The following is a 16,261-nucleotide window of genomic DNA, read 5'->3' as shown; positions in this document are numbered from 1 at the left end:
CTAAACTTAATGGTTTGCCTAGGTGGTACAGAAATGATCAATCAAAACATAATAGCTAATGCTGTGCATGTGTTATTCCAGGAGCCAGCATTATTATTAAATTTAATGGCTTCTCTCCAGGACTTCAGACTCTCTGGCATTTAATGACTTCCTTGTGTGGTTTGTACCACAAAGGTGCAGCTGCTTCAACACTCCTGATAAATTCAGGGGGAGACCTTTAAAGCTGGGCAATGCAGAGGCTGTGTCTCAATTTTAAACAGATCATTCAGGTCTGGTTAAAATGCAATAAATAAAAGTGGCCATGAGGTAAAAGATGCTGGCAGAGCCCAGCCAGGCACCGTTGTGTGTTGTGAAACTCAGGCACAGGGTTGGGGCTCAGAGCCCACCTGAGGCTTCCTGGCAGCTTTGGGGGGAGGTTTAGGAAGTTTAGTACTGTTACCTATCCATTTCTGAAAACATTCACAAAGATTTTAAGCATAAATTGTCATTCCCTATCTGAAACAGAACAAAAATTATCTGTTTTATAACAATTTCTTGTCATTTTTTGTTTGATCAGTTCAGTAAATTACAAAGAATTCCGTAACTTTCAGTATAACTATGGAGTGAAAACATTGCCTATATTCCTAGCATGATGTCTTTAGCAATCATTTACTGAAATCTTACTCAAACACCAATCTCTCTAAGTGCATAACCAACCAGGTGCTTTTTAACCTATATCTGAACCCAAATTCCTCCCCAAACCCTTTTAACACAAAGATGCAGAAGAGCACTGGGCAGCACTAATGCAACACAGGTGCTTGTGAGTGCTCAGGTGTTGTGGCTTCAGACCCCACCCAGAGTTAATCAATTTAAGCCATGATTTGCCAGCTCTCCCCTTCTGGAATAGTCCTTCCCCTTTCCCACAGGGGAAATTCTCTCTCTCCCCCATTATCTGCCTGTGCTGAAGAAGGTCTCATCACAGACCCCACAGCCCTAACCCTAAAACCAGGGTTTGGTGGTCATGGTGCTTCTATGGACTGGCAGCACACAGGAGTAGATCTCTCTGCCAGTTTTCTCACAGGAGATGTCCAGAGGGTCAATTCCAGGTAGGCCTAGAGCTTTTATCAGAACTATGCAAAGACTGGAACAATCGAACTTTTTAATGTTTGTGATTTCTTGGTTTTTTTTCTCTCCCCTGGCAGAATTCTTGTTTATTTATCTTGTTTATTATATTACCCACACAGTGCCCAGTAACTGTCTGGCTCCTTGGCACTGGTGTGCAGAGGACTTGGGTTCTAGTTGGAAATGAAATATAAATTAATTCTGCCTCTTCTACTGGAGCTGGCAGCTCCACAGGGGTAGAGCAGGTTTATTTTGTCCCCTTTCACTTCACAAGAATGACTGAGGAGCTCTTCGCCTTGGTCTTGTTTTGCCGAGGATGACAGACTGATTTATTTCCATGAATGAACCTAAGAGATTGTAATTCTCTTACTTTCAAACATTCTGGATATTTAGGGCATTAATGAAGTGGAGGCTTGTGATTACATAGCACCAACACTCACAGGAGAGAAAGGAGCACAAGATATGAAGTGTCTTTGCATTCCAGTTTTGTTTTCTTCCTCTGGCCTTCTCACCTTCCAATTCAGTGTATATTTAAAAATATTTATTTCACCACAGCTGCATTCTGAACATAACACATCAATGAAATAAGTGATACTAAGAATGATCAATGGGCACTTAGGGGAGTCAAGTCTTTTACCTGAAATACTGGACTCATTTTGAGGCTGAAATGAGCAGATCTGCATTGCTCTGCTCCACTGCCCTCAGGCAGGTTTAAAAGCAAAAACCTGCTTTCCATAATAGCAGATAGTCAGGTGTTAGTTGTGGCAGCAAAACCTGTATTTTATTCCTTGGATTAGATACTTCCTGTGGTGCTTTGTTGAGATTTCTGCTCTCTCTATTACAAATTGCTTATCCAGCACTTAGGCTCCTGCGATAATTCGTGTCTAAAGGAAAGCAGATAGAGCCTTGCCTTTGCTGCTTGATAACAGGAGGAGACAAATGACTTCCCCCCGTTTGTTAGACACTGGATGGGTTTCTGTAATTGTGTCGTAAAATGCTTTGATGGATCGGGACTTCTCTCGCAATCCCATATAAAGCTGAGCCCTCATCAATCATGAGATGCTCTCCCAAAAGGCAAAGACAGCTTCATTCTGCTTCATGGCTGAAGGAAATGGGATCTCTTCTTTTCAGGGCTGATGCTTGGAGGGAAGTGAACTTGCTGAGAACTGGTTGGGATTGCATATTTTATCTCCTCTGCAGTACCTGTGGTATCTCCTGCTTTGGATCTTGGTCTTTTTGTTGTGGCTCAGGTGGTAATACCCTGAGTTACAGTTTATGTTCTTCCTTTGATGATGATGTGAAGATTACTATCTTCTACCGAAAAATCCTGTAGTTCAGTTAGTCCTACTTCTTTTGCTTTCAGATTGGCCTAAGCTGGTGATTTTTCTGTTGGACTGCCAACTATTCACCTGGCTAAAGGGTTTATTAATGTGTTGGGGTTTGACCTGACTCTCTGTACTAGTGCAGCACAGACAAAGGACCCTTTGACTGACAGAACCATTTATTTTATGGTGGGTTCTGGTGGTATCTGTAGGCCCCAGTTATCTCACAGAATTTTCTGAGCTGGAAGAGGTGATTGAGGTTCTGTTGTATGAAGGTTTTTAAAGCATGAAGCCTTGCACCCTTTCTTGAGAAAGACACTAAAAAAAAAAATAAAGGGATGTGATGCACAAGCAAAGCAAGACCTATAGAGTGTGAGAAGGAGACCAAGCTTTTTGCAGGAGGCTGTGCTGAAGGGAGGGAGGTAATGAGCAGGCAGTGAGCAGAGCAGAGGGTGTGAGGTGAAGATGTTGGGTGAGCTGGAGAATATTCTGGTGACAGTCACCACTGCAGTGGTGGCTGAATGCTCCAGCAGGTCCTGTATCCCTTCCAGCTCGCTCATTTGTGCCTTTGTCTTCTTCTGCTCCTCCAGCAAGCAGCATTTGCAGCATTTTGATGATAATGTCAGCTTTTTAGCTGACTATCTCCCTGAAATCACTGATAACATTTCTCTTGACTTCCCTGATCAAGATCTTATTGTTAACTGGAATAGCAGTGGAAAAAAAGGAACAAAACCCCGGTGTGTTTAGCGAGAGGCAATTGCTGCATTTTTCAAGCTGATGTTTTGATGTGTCAGGTCCTTCCTCGCAGCCCCGTGCTTCATCACCACTCACAGATGTGTCAGTGAGCTGGGGAGATACCTGAGAGGTGCAAAGTGAATTTTTTTGTTCAAAGACCGAGGCGAAGAGAGCAAAGGGCAGCTCTGTAAGCCTGGGCTCCTTCAGAAACATGCCTGGCTAGCACAAATAAGTTTGTTTCAAGGCGTGACATTGTTGATGCCAAAACTCTAAAGTGTGTTCCTAGCATGAAATCTAATGATGAATGAAATTAGGGTTTTGGAGCTGCACCGTTATTAGGCCTCAGGCACAGATGGTTTGATAGGAAACATCGCCATCCAGAAGTCTTTAAGGAAAAAGAACGAGTTTGTGGAAAATAGCTTGGTGGTACTATGTAGAAAACTTGACCTTTAAACCTGTAGAAAGCAGATTTCTGTATCCTTAGAGAGGTAATAGGTGCTTTAAATAGTTAACACAGGCACCTTTCCCCCCGCTTTTTCCCTCCAAAAGGAAACATTCTGAATTTGATTTAAAACATTTAGACAGAAGACTTTCATGCAGCTGGTCTCTGCTGGTCTGCATTTCTCCATATTCAAAACTTTACAAGGATGTGCAAGTGGAAAGAAAAAGCAAATTAAACTACCTTTCAGTACTTTCTTTCTTCGTTCCTGGTTTGTACTTGCCTGGTTGGGATGGAGAACAATTAGTTGCAAGTCAATTTGGAGCAAGTGAGACTTGTGCTGCTGTGGCGGTGGAAAATGCTGCTTCACTGGAAATGGCATTGGTGTTAAAACGTGGCGAGGGAGAAGGAAAGGGGGAAGGAAGAAAAACCTAATTGTCCTCTGGCCTGAGGCTTAGCCTTGTGATGAGCCAAGCAGATAATATTGAGTGCATGGTTCCTAGCAGCTTGAGTGAAAGACATTTATTTATTTTATGACCAAGGATGCTGAAGGAAGAATGTAATAACTTCCTGTACTGGTTATATGATATTAAAAAAACAAGGTCTGGAAGATGGATGTAGATACATCCTTGTCCTCCTTCCTCCCGTCCTTATCTCAGGCTGTTTTCCTGCAGCAATGTGGGCCTTTCTTTCCATCAGGGCCCTTAAGGCACCAATGGACCTTGGTAGGACGGGGCAGGTCCCTCCCACCTGCTGGGTGCAGAACAGGGACTCTGAGGCACTGAATTGTTAGGATGAAATAGAGATTCCAGGAATTTTCCAACCATAAAAGCTTGTTAGTGCCTTATAATGCTTTGAGAAGGTTTAGCAGAATATTTCATTTTTAGGAGTGGGTGTATGAAGGTAAGAGGGTTTCTGACTGGCATCTATTAATTGGCATTTTTTGGCTGAAGCGCCTTTGCTGGTTTGTGTACTCCAAAAGTTCTTCTGGGGGATCTGCCCAGGGATGGGTATCCTGGTGAGGCTGTTACTACACAGATTTATATTGCAAAGGGTGTTCAGTTGGAAAGCTGTTTGGGATTTAAGGGCTGTGAACCAGCCTGAGATGGACTGAAAACCCTTTCTCTAACAGAAGCCTCTACTCCAAATAGTCAAATGAAAATGCTAAATCAAAATGTAACCCTTTAAAAAGGGCTTAATGTCTTGCAACATAAATAAATGCACTCTGAGCATATCAAGGGTTGCAAATTACTTCAACTTTTTACTGCTTTAATATATAATGAGGTAAAATACAGTACATGTTGAAAAAAGCATGTATTTATTTTAATGCCATGAGTTAGCCTTGTGAAGCAGGGAAAATAGTATTTTACACTCTTCAAGTTGGTTTTTTAAAGTCTTGCACACTTGGCTGCGGCTGGCAACCTGAGCACTCTTCAGAATGCCCAGCACATGGCCTGGGCTCCCTTCAAAGAGAGAAAAGTTAGAATACTTTTGGCTGATCTGCACAAAAATGGTGAAACCAACCCTCAGCCAAAATGTTAGAGCTGCAGTATGCAGGTTACTTTACAACTTGTATTAAACTGCTGTCGTTCTGATAGATCCAAGTCCAAACTCCTTTCAAATCAGGAAGTTATCAACTCCTGATTGACATAATTTGTGCCTTTTGCCCAGTGCACAGAAGTGCAGTTTGCTGCCAGCAAAGGAGAATGCTGAGGTGCTTCTCAGGTCCCTGCTGAATATTTGCTCTCTTCATTTTCAAATCAGTACTGCAAATCCTCCAAAATACATCTTTTGTGAGGGAGACATTACAGTTTGAGGGCACGTAAACTGCAAATTAACTTTGCTCAGGTGTGTTTCATGTGGCCATGTAAGCAATATTCCATCCCAGCCAGGGTCCTTTCAGTGAGCTGACATCAAAGCACTCAGGCTGCTGCAAATGACTGAGGAAAGCTTTCCTCCAGAGGACTTAAAACAGCATGAGAGAAAACATGAGCTGTTTATTATCTACTTAGGCGTTTGCTATTTCTGTGTGTGTGTTCAAATTAGTTGGAGCAATATTTCCAGGCTTTCTGCCTGTATCCCCATCCTGGGGACTGCTGAGCCTGGGGAAATGCTGCTGTCCATGGATGCTGCCCCAGCCCTGGTTATTGCCCTTGCTTACAGCCCTGGTACCAGTAAGATGTGCCAAATTACCTGATTATTGTAAACTTATTCTGTTCTCCACCCTTTAAAGTAATGTACAAGTGGGGAAGTTGCCTCTTGTCCCTTTTCCCATTTTTTATTTGCCTGTCAGTCTGGCACTGAGGGCTGTCAATCCATGCCTTGGATTTGCACTTGTGCCAAAATCCATTCTGCCCTTCTGATCTGTGTAAGGCTGGGGTGCTTTTTGAATTTTGTTTTGTGTCCTGCCACTACAGCATTTTGCCCACCAGTGTGTGATATTTTAACACCTGACTTTTGTGATCTTGACCTTTTGGAACAATAGGTATCATCACTTGTTTTAAATTTTTCTCCTATGCCACAATTTGTTTCAGAAGAGATTTTTTTTTTTCAAAGTTATTTTGTTTTCCACCCCTTGCAGCTCTTGCCACCTTCCAGTAGTGGTATAGTCCTCTCTGGACATTTAGGATTCTCTTTAAAGAAAACATGGGAAAGACATGGAGTTTTGATGCTTTCTATAAGATTTGCAGTGTGATAGGCTGTATTTATACAGCCTGTAGCAACAGGCTGACTTTTAATAGGTTCTCTCTATAAACCTGTTCTGGTTTGTAGGAGTTACACAGATGGAAAATGATGGTGGGGAGAGTAATTCTTTTAATCATCTGCTTTGCACTCAGCAGGTGTGAATCTAGAGTAGCTCTCCTGGTGCAATTGGATAATTTGAGATAGCTTTGTGTAGAAATCACACCACTCTTTTTTGGCCTGTGTTTTAATATGGGCCACTGAAGGGACGATGCTGGTACTCTGCTCTCCAAAGAGCAGTCAGCATCTCAAGAACTGAACCTTCAAATTCCCCAAAACATCTTGGGTTTTGTTATCCATTATGTGGAAGACTGAAATTTGATCTGAAAGAGTTGGGCAAGGCAGCAGGTGACATTCAGAACTCCTGCCTGAGCAGAGGTTTGGAAAGTTTATTTAAAAGATGAATAGGTTTGGGTGTGCTGAGACTAATGAGAAATTGGAGGTGGATTAGCCAATATCTCTCATGTGCTTAATGTAGACCACAGAGACAACAGCCACAGCTTTGACTGAAAATTAATTCCCTTCTTCAATTAACTACCCATAGGCATACTGGTGACATTAAAACAAACCAGCTCATCTGGCTAAATCCTTACTTTCTCTGCTCTGACTCACCATTATTAAGGCTCATGATTATCAGGAATGGGACTTGGGTGTTAAATGCTGTTCAATCAGGAGCCCAGAGTGTGAACTGATGGGAGGCAAGATCTCCAATTGAGAAGGGTTTCAAAGTGTTACCAATAATCATGTGGAATTTGTGGAAAAATGTGGAAAACCCACTTTCTTGGGAGGGGTTTTGTGTCTGCTGCCTCCATGTGGAGCTCATGGCAGAGTAAGGAAAATAAAGAGAGATCTCAACCATCCCATGGGTTTGTGGCAAGAAAAGTGCAGGGTGAGCAAAGGGAAGAGTTGTCTTAATGACTATATTTAATAAGAAATACAATTTATTATTATTATTATTTTGCAGCTTTGGAGGGAAACTTGAGGACATAAAAACTGGGTTGTTTCTTCAGGGCAGAAACCAAACACACCATTAAACACACCATTAGATCCCAAGCTGGAGCAGTGAACCTGTCCATGGTCTGTGGGTACCCTGGGATCTTTAATTCTTAGTGAAATACTGGCACATTTCTGGTAGAGTTTCATGGGGGTATTTTGGTATCTGAGAGGTTCTGAAGGATTCAACAGTCAGCAACATATCCTGTTTTGTTTTTCCTTATGGCCATCACGGCAGATGTTACTGCAGAATAAGTTTATAGAGAAACCTGAAGCAATAAACAATGGAGTCAGTGTCTCCTGTGTTTGTTGGTGAACATAAAACAATAATAAAAATAATGAAATATTTATAAGCTTTCAGAAGTAATTACAATGATGAGGTGCAGAGTTTAATTTGGAAGCAATAGCAAAATAAATGAAAAATTAATTCTCTAGACTTAGTGGTTCATTTTCAGACTTATTAAAAAATAACTTGGCCTCCTTGTAGCAGTGAGATGTGCCAAAATACCTGATTAATGTAAACTTGTAATTCTGTTCTCCACCCATTAAAGTAATTGTACAAGTGGGGAAGTTGTCTGTTCCTTTATTTTTTTATTTTTAAATCAGGGAACACATGAAAAGAGATGTGAGCTTTTACTGCTGATTATAATGACTTTCATTGACAGAACTGGCATTTTATGTTCTCCTGCAGCACGAATAGACTTCCAGATCTGTGTTTTCACTGCAGAGCAGACACACATCAGAGGGCTTTAAATCAGGTTAGTCTTACATTGGCTTGCAAAGTAAGGTGAGGTAAGGGAATGCAACAGGAATTCTATTAAATTAAACATCACAGTGCTCGGATATAAATGCCATTCTGAGGTAATTCCCATAATTTTACTCATTAAGACACTAAAATCAATGAACACACTAAACTTCTCTGCTATGGTGGTGGTGAACAGGTTGAGCTGAATTGCAAAATTATCTGGGAATGGTCAAACTCTGCTCAGACTGAAACTGCCTGCTTTTGATGGCAGCACAGAACAGACTCAAACTGCCTGTTCTTGAACCTCAAAATTCACTGTGAATGTTGCTTTCTTGCAAGGGCCCAACAAAGGCATCATTGTCAAGTCTAAACTCGGAGAGATGAAGTGGGAGCCAAATAATGTCCCATCCTGCAGGGGATGTTCACCCCCTGAACTGAAACTGAAACTTGGTAATTCTATTACTTGTCAAGTGGATACAATAAAATAATGCTTCTTTACATTGAAGTCTCAGGAGAATCAGCCAGCAGGAGTTTTCTTGCTTTCCAGCTCTGCCCAAACCCCCTTAAAAACCTCTTCTCTCTATCCCCTGATTGCCTGTATCCAAAACCCATGGATTTTGGGTGGCACTGGGTGCAGGTCAGGCTTTTCTGCAGGAAACAGCAGTTTCTGTCAGGCCTCTGCTGCCTCCTGGTTCAGTGTTTTGCTGATGCACAGGAGGTGAAAATGTCTCTCAGTTTGAGTCTCAACATAGCTATTTTATTTCATTTAGTGTATCTTACAGCCCAAGAGGAGATGCTGACAGGAGTTGGACAGACTGCTGAGAGTGGTGTTGCACATGGTGGCTGTGCCAGTTTGGCTGTTCTGTTTTGTTGTTGGATAATTTCATTTTCTAGCAGTGATTTCAAGCAGAAATGCCTTGAAAGCAGTTTGTGCAAGGATTCCCAAGGCCTCAGAGCCCTTGCAACTCACTTTGATGTACCTCCCTGGGCAATGGCCTGTCAGACTTTAGTGACTTGTGCTGAAGGCTTTGTTTGGCTCACGATCAGTGTTGTGAAGGGTTCTGTGAGGAACCAGCTTGGATTGACTCTGAAATGCTCATTAGGGATGAAGTGACTTCTGTGAGGAGAAGGGAAGGGGTGGGCATGGCCAGGAGTCAGAAGTGTCCCAGTAAATCAGGCTGACATGGGCAAGGGCTGCATGACACAGAATAACAAAGGAGCTGGACATGTCTGGGGCATTGACTCCCAGCTTGATCCCCTTATCCTCCTCTGAAATTTATGACATGAGAGACCTGAACCCTGCTCCTGAAGTGAGCTCCCTGCTCTCAGCCTGCTGCCCCAGCCCTGTGTGGGCTGATGGGCTGGAGAACTTTCTGACATTGTGGAACCTTTTTGTGCTGTAGAAACATAAAAACAATGACTGACTGCTCCTGCCATACAGTATTTGTGTGCTAAATAACAGCAGGCAAAGGCCTGACCAGCCTTCTCTCACAAATACCAACAGAATTTATTTCTTGTCTTGCCATTTCTCCTTTTCTCTGCGTGAAGATGTTGACATTTCAAAAATGTTTGATTTTCATTAGAAACACAAATGTGTTCTCTGTCTCTGTAAATTTTCATTCCTCCAAAACCAGAGGCTACGCTTCAAACATGACGAAGTGGGTGTTTTATTTTCTAATTTGGAAGGAGCCAGCTCTGCCTGTGATCTGGAGAGCCTGGAGACAGAAATGTGCAAGGAGCCAGCAGTGCCTGGCAGCCACTGCTGGGAGTGTGGCTGGACTGGTCACTGAGGCAGCCTGAGCAGCTGTCTGCTTCCACTTCAAACACAAATAAAATGCTGCTACAACTGGCAGGTTCTTGCAAAGCACTTGAATTCCATGAAATCAAAGCCTTTGGATGGAAATCTGCTCCAAGAGAAATTTGGTGCAGTTTACTGTGCAAATAAGCCTGAAGCACATCACAGCTAAAACAACACTTTAGTTTCAGAATTATTTCTGTCTTTCAGTACTTTAGATGAGGAGAGGGAGTGCACAGAAAGAATAAACAAAGCACAAATAGAAAACAGGATTAAATGACACATCTGATGGAAAAAGCAGGTATGAATGGTGAATGAGCACTAGAAATAAGAAAGCTTAAGGATTTTACACTTTGGTGGAGACAATCTAAACAGTTGTATAACTCTTTCAGGAGCTCCAAGCAGGGGGAAAGATGGAAAAGATTGGATCATGTCATTAATAATCAGAGAGAGAGAGGGTGAAGGACTTTTCAAAATCACAGTTGTGCACAGGGGATGTAAGTTTTGTACAAAATCCCTGTTGCTGATCACTGCTGCTGCTGCTGAGGATACTGAGTGGTGTTCATTAATGGTTGCCTTTTCTCTTGAGCTGTATGGGTGTGGAAGCTCATGGGTCTGGGGAGTGGGGCATGACCTGTGTTCATGTGTGCTCACCGAGGGTGAAACCCTTCCGGTGGTGGTTGCCTGGCTGTGCTCTGGCTGCCAGTCCCTTGTTTATTGAAGAGGATCAAAGGTATCACTGTGCAGATTTCTTCTGCAGGTTCAACACAATGGACATGACTCCAAGTTGGAGGCCAAGCTGTGGAACTCAGCCACTGCAGGTTAGAAGGCATGAAGTGTTTCATCCAGCACCATTTAAAAACCTTCTCAGGTTTGTTTCTCCTCTGCTGAGCCCACTTGGCTTGTGTCCATCCAGCTATGAAAGTATCTACAGCTGCAAGTTATGTGGAGGCAAATGCTCCAGTCAGTGTTATCAGCAGGTATTGAATGACTCCAGTTCTGGGTGTGCAGATATCTCAGGTCTCTCAGAACTGTTCCCTCACACTCCTGTGGATCTGGTTGAGTGTCTCAAGTGACTGATGCCAATTGAGATTCCTCCCCTCTTTGCTCATTCTTGAATAATTAACATCATGTTGACTTGTTCAGACTAAAACCCATTCCATAATGTTGGTGAAATCCGTGCTGAGACACAGAATAACTCCAAGATTCTGGCAAAACAGCCCTTGTAGAACACTGCAGAAAATGGAGTTTGCCTCCATGAATTCATCCATATCTGGCTGGGCACCACTCTCAAAGCTCCATCCCTGAGCTCCTGACTGGAACATAGCTAGAAATATGCAAGGGCTTCTTTGGGATTTCCTTCTCTCTGCAAGATACAAGGAACCTCATTTAAATCTACCAGCATTTAAAAAAAGAGAAAACAGGACTCCTTTTGCCTTCTTTCTTTTTAAGAAAGCCTCTACTTCATATTGTCTTCTCTATTGGAAGAACAAGCAGCATATTGCAAACTGTGTGTCAAAGCACTTGGTTACTCTTCGAAATTTTTTTTTTTTAAAGTCCAAATATTGCACCAATTCTTTGATTTGCAAACTGTCTGAGAGAGCAGAAAGGACCTCCAAACTGACCTGTTGGGTTGCCCTAATCTCATTTTAATCTCATCCCTACAGCTGTAGGACCAGAATGTTATGTGAAATTTGTGTCACAGTGTGGAATGTGGATTTAGAAGATTCAAAGTTAATTTACAGAGTAAGGATACTCTAATTAAAAAAACCCAAACCCTAAACCTGTAGTGAAATTATTTTGGAAGAAGCTGTTTGGAATTAAAGCCACCTTTGCATTTTAATGGGTAATTACTCTTGGCATCACTAACAGTCCATAACCAAAGTCCACAGCATCCCTCGGGGACAGAGGTAAATCTAGATTTAAAGAAGGCGCAGCACATATTTTGTACTTTACGGAAAGCCAATTTCCGTGGATTGGGGAGAAGAGAAATCCAAGGGTTTTGGCGCTGCCAGCAGCAGCACCGTGCATCTAATCGATAGAGGAAAGGTTATTAGTTTTTGTCGGGAGCGGCGGCTCCGGCCGGGCTCAGCGCTCGCAGCCAGCAGGAGAGGGCGGCAGAGAAACAGCTCCCGCATCCTGCACATCACCCAAATCCTTAACAGGAGCGAGAGCACATCGGAGCTCTCGGAAGCCAAATCCCCCTCAAAACGGCGGCTTCAGCAGCCTTTTTTTTAAAAAAAGAAAAAAAAAGTCCGTAACATTTCGAAGATGTCAAATTGCTGCGGCAGCCCGGAGGATGCGGGGAAGCAGCGAGGCAGAGATGGGAAGATAAGAAGGGAGGATGTGGATGATTCCCAACCTGAGGGAAAGAGGTTGAAGCTGGGGAATGAAGGAGGAAACAGTGGAAAGGACAGAGAAGCAGCAGCGGCAGATGCAGTAATGCCTTGCTCAGGCAGAGAAGAGCCTGTGCCCGAAGGAGGTGGTGAAGGCAAAAGTGTAAGTGAGGCTCTTCAGTGGCTCCGGGAAAGGGGGAAGGGCCGGGAGGTTACCTTTGAAATTATTTGCCATCCTGAAGTTGGGAATTGGGCATCAAGCAGAGCAGGACAAATGCAGTCGAGTGTCCCATCTCCCTGAGATCACAAGCGTGGTCCTCTTGAATTTCTGGTCTTGGCTTTTTAGTGCACCAGTGTGTATTTTTATCCAGCTCTTGCTGTCAGCTGCTTGCTAGATGTGTGTGCCAGAGAAGTGATTTCTTTTTTGGGGTGGAGAGGGGAGAAGGAATATTAACTACTAAACCTTGTTTTTCAGCTCCCTGTATCCACTTAGGAATTGGTTAATGGTTGGAGCACTGATTTGGGCAGTTTGGGTTGTCTATCAGGCTGTCCATTCACACTTCCAAGTGCATTTCTGCTGGGTAGCACTATTTCCCAGCTGGGGCTGGGGGTAGAGCCTCCAGCAGAGGAGGAGAATTGGTGGTCAGGGATCTCATCTGGTCAGATTTTGCACAAAGAAGAGCTGCTGAGCAGCTGCCTATCTAAATATCAGACCTTTACAGGAGGTGAACTTTGCTGAGTGGGTATTCAGCTCGGCGGCTGTGGCTGTCAGCAGCTTGCCGAGGCACAGCGCGAAACTCGGGGCACAGGGAGACAGTCTATGGATCCCCAGGCAGATGAAGCTTTGCCTCTCATGGTGCATTTCAGGCCAAGTGCTTCTCCTGGACACATCCTGGCTGCTTCCCTCAGCCAGAAGTGCAGGGGAGGGTGGTAGGAGCAATGTTTTGGGTGTAGGATGTTCCCTCTTTGAGTTGTCACAGGGTGAGTGTAGTTTAGAGCTCACTTAAGAGCTGCTGGAGGTTTTAGAGCACTGATTTTATCCAGAAGTTTTCTGAAATGTGGTTTTTTTTCCTCTCTCCTGGGATTGATTTCCTGAACTTAGACATGCTTCTTCAAATGAGGAGTTAAGTAGATGCTCGACATTTTGGTAGGATTTACATTTTTAAATAATTTGAAAGATTACTCTATTCATTCCTGGTGAAGGTCATCTCTAAATGCAACAGTTTTCTTGAGATACAAAAGTATTGAAAATGTGTGCAGAGTGTTGGATTTTTATCCAAGCAGAAATCTTTTATCAAGCCATGGAACTGCAGAGAGTTGCACTTTGGTCTGTTTTGGGTTTCCTATGCTTAACTCTCAGACAGCAAAAGAGTGCTCTTGTTCTTATTCCACTTCTGGCTGAGACTTTTTTTCCCCCAGAGAAATGGTATGTACAGGCAAAGTTAATTGGTTAAATCATAACCTTTGCTTTCATCCGGTTTTTGTTTCTTTGCCCTGAGAGTAGAGGTTTTAAATCCATTCTGCTTTGTGATAAATTTCCATCAGTGAACACCGCTGTGGGTTGGGATAAAAGTCTTTTTGATGGTACATCTTACTATAATACTGAATTAGGAAGTTACTGAAAAATAAGCCTGAATTGAAGAAATTTACTTTGTATTTTAAGGGATCAATGCAGAATATACTAGAATGATGCATACCTGAATCACTGGGCTCTGCCCCATTTTCAAGGCCTGCTTTATCCCCTAATTAATGTTCTGCTACTGGAGGGAAGTTCTGTGCTGGTGGATACCTGTCCTTTTTTATTTTTGTCCCATTAAGGACCTGGTATAGCTGGTCCAACATTGCATTCTGGCTTTTCCCCAACGGGGTTGGTAAAAATATTAACAAAGCAAATCTGCTAATGAGCAATTATTTCACAGCTTGTCTCTCCCAAAATAAATTCTTAAATGGTTTTAATAATAAAATAATAGTTCTTATAGTAATTCTTAAATTAAACTCAGTTTGATTCAAAATTCATCAAAGCTCAATGAAGCTCTTCTTTCCCCTCACTTGAGTGGACTCTTGCTTGGGATGTTGCACTAATGTTTTATATAAAATTCCAGTAATTTTTTTCCCCTTCCCATTTAAAGCGATCTGAATTGGAGGCATTATTAGAAATGAATTATGTGACATTTGAGATTCTGTTAACATAAAACTTTCTAAAAACAATAAAATGACTGTAAGTGTCTGTCACCTTGCAGAGAACAAGCTGCTGGAAAAGATGGACTGTGTGCCCTTAGGAAACACTGGAATGACTTCATTTCTGTGCTTAGAAGAATATTTATTTTATAGCCATAGTGGTATGGGTAATCAATGCAGGCATTGGAGGAACGGTTCCTAATAGTCCATTATGTCTTCCATTTTAAAGAAGGACATTTTAAAAAATGCGAGGCTTTGGCTCATTTTTGGACTAGTAATAAAAACCCAGCAGAGTGTGTGTGCTATTTCCCTGTTTATTGCACTGCTATTTGCCTCACTCACTGTCCATTCTTGGGTTAAGAAGAAATCCACGTTGGTCATTATTTCACCTATGATGAGATGTTGGCTCATGGAGAATGCAGACACTGTGTATTTGATGCTCCTGAAGTGCTGTGGGCATTCCCTAGGCACCCTGAGCTTACAGTGCAAGGGCTGCAAGAGGCTGTTGGTGCCTCTGGACAGAGCTCCCTGCCCTGCCTTGGCAATGAGCACCTGGAGAGATTCCTTCACTCCGTGCTGCTGACTGCTTGATGTGCTAACCTGGGGTGAAACTGGGATTGTTCATTTAGGTATCTATTCAAATAATTTGCCTCTTGCCTCCTCTTTTGATGCTCTCATTTGCAGTGAGGAAGCTGCTTGCTGCAGGTGTGAATCACATTGGCTGAGGCCATGGAGTTTTTCCCTCTCTAATATTTCTTCCTGGCATAGCACCAGAATGAAGCTTTTGGTCCAAACAAAGGGGATGCAGCCTTTGGAGGGAGATTCAGCTTGAGAAATCTCTCATTTGGTGCAGGTGGTGAGGAAGCAGCACTGGGGAGATCTGGGGAGTCACTGCTACTCATCAAGAGTTTGGGTGAAACCTTTAGCCAGGGTCTCTGGAGAATTCCATCTCCTCCCAAATGCCTGGAGCACAACCACAGCTGTCACCTATGGGGCTGACTGTCACCCTACCCATGGCCATGTAGTGGAAGTTGTTAAATTAGGGTGAAGCTGCATTCACTGGAATGGAAAGCACATGAAGAAGTGAGCATGCAAGCACTGACTGCCTCCCAGGCTGATGGATATGCTGAGGAGCTGTCAGGAGTTACCCAGTGTGGTGACCATCAGGACTGTATTGCTGTGTCCATGGATCTTGTATCCCTGTATCCTGGTCTTCAAGAACAGTCCTGTTTTATTTCCCTTTCTTAGCTCTCACCGTTTGTCCATGCCCCTGGTGAAAGTTGTTTGGATTTTAGTGCAAGGATATTTCTGTATTCTCAAGGCCTGCTTTGTTATGAACCAAACTTTATTCCCCTTTAAACATTTGTGCAAAGTTTAGAGAACAAGACCAAATTCCTGGGTTTGGTTTGACTCCTGTAGTGTTCCCACAGCACCCAGCTTCCTAAACTATGTTTTCATCTGTAATGTCACCTGTGCCAGGAGAGAGCTTGAACTTTTACCTTTTAAACAACTTTCAGAATGACTTGGATGCATTTGGGGATTAAAGGTTTCAATTTTTTTTTTTAATTGCTTTTGTGAATACTTGGAAAGGAGGAAAGTATAGAAGTACAGTGAAGAAAAAATTCAACTTTTTGTTGCTAACATCAGAGGTATCATGTTTATTCAGTTTTGGGGCTGTAATGCTGTAAAAGAAAATGTAAAAAAAATTATCTGAAAAAGTGCTTAATACTTTTGTAGGAGGAGAAAACTGCTTTTCCTGATCAACTCTGAAGAATTGACCACACCAAACTTGTATCGTGTGACAAATTCATCCTTCAAAATCTCAGATTTTTATAGAATTGTAAATCCAGTTTAGATGGGGAGATGTGACTTGCT

At 42.7% G+C, this 16,261-nt stretch overlaps 1 protein-coding gene across 1 annotated transcript in view; it reads left to right on the top strand.

The window, feature by feature from the left end:
• Nucleotides 1-892: 892 nt before the first annotated feature.
• Nucleotides 893-16,261, top strand: part of RBFOX1 (RNA binding fox-1 homolog 1) — a 1,091,692-nt gene continuing 1,076,323 nt past the window's right edge. The window contains exons 1-4 of the mRNA XM_085074907.1: nucleotides 893-1,085; nucleotides 8,024-8,090; nucleotides 10,265-10,369; nucleotides 10,633-12,371. Coding sequence (XP_084931033.1) covers nucleotides 12,144-12,371 — 228 coding nt within the window. The 5' untranslated portion in view covers nucleotides 893-1,085; nucleotides 8,024-8,090; nucleotides 10,265-10,369; nucleotides 10,633-12,143. The remainder of the gene's footprint in view (nucleotides 1,086-8,023; nucleotides 8,091-10,264; nucleotides 10,370-10,632; nucleotides 12,372-16,261) is intronic.

This window comes from Lichenostomus cassidix, chromosome 14 (assembly GCF_008360975.1).
Source record: "Lichenostomus cassidix isolate B80296 chromosome 14, HeHo_3.0, whole genome shotgun sequence".
Lineage (NCBI taxonomy): Eukaryota > Metazoa > Chordata > Aves > Passeriformes > Meliphagidae > Lichenostomus > Lichenostomus cassidix.
This window is presented reverse-complemented; position numbering and strand designations above follow the sequence as displayed.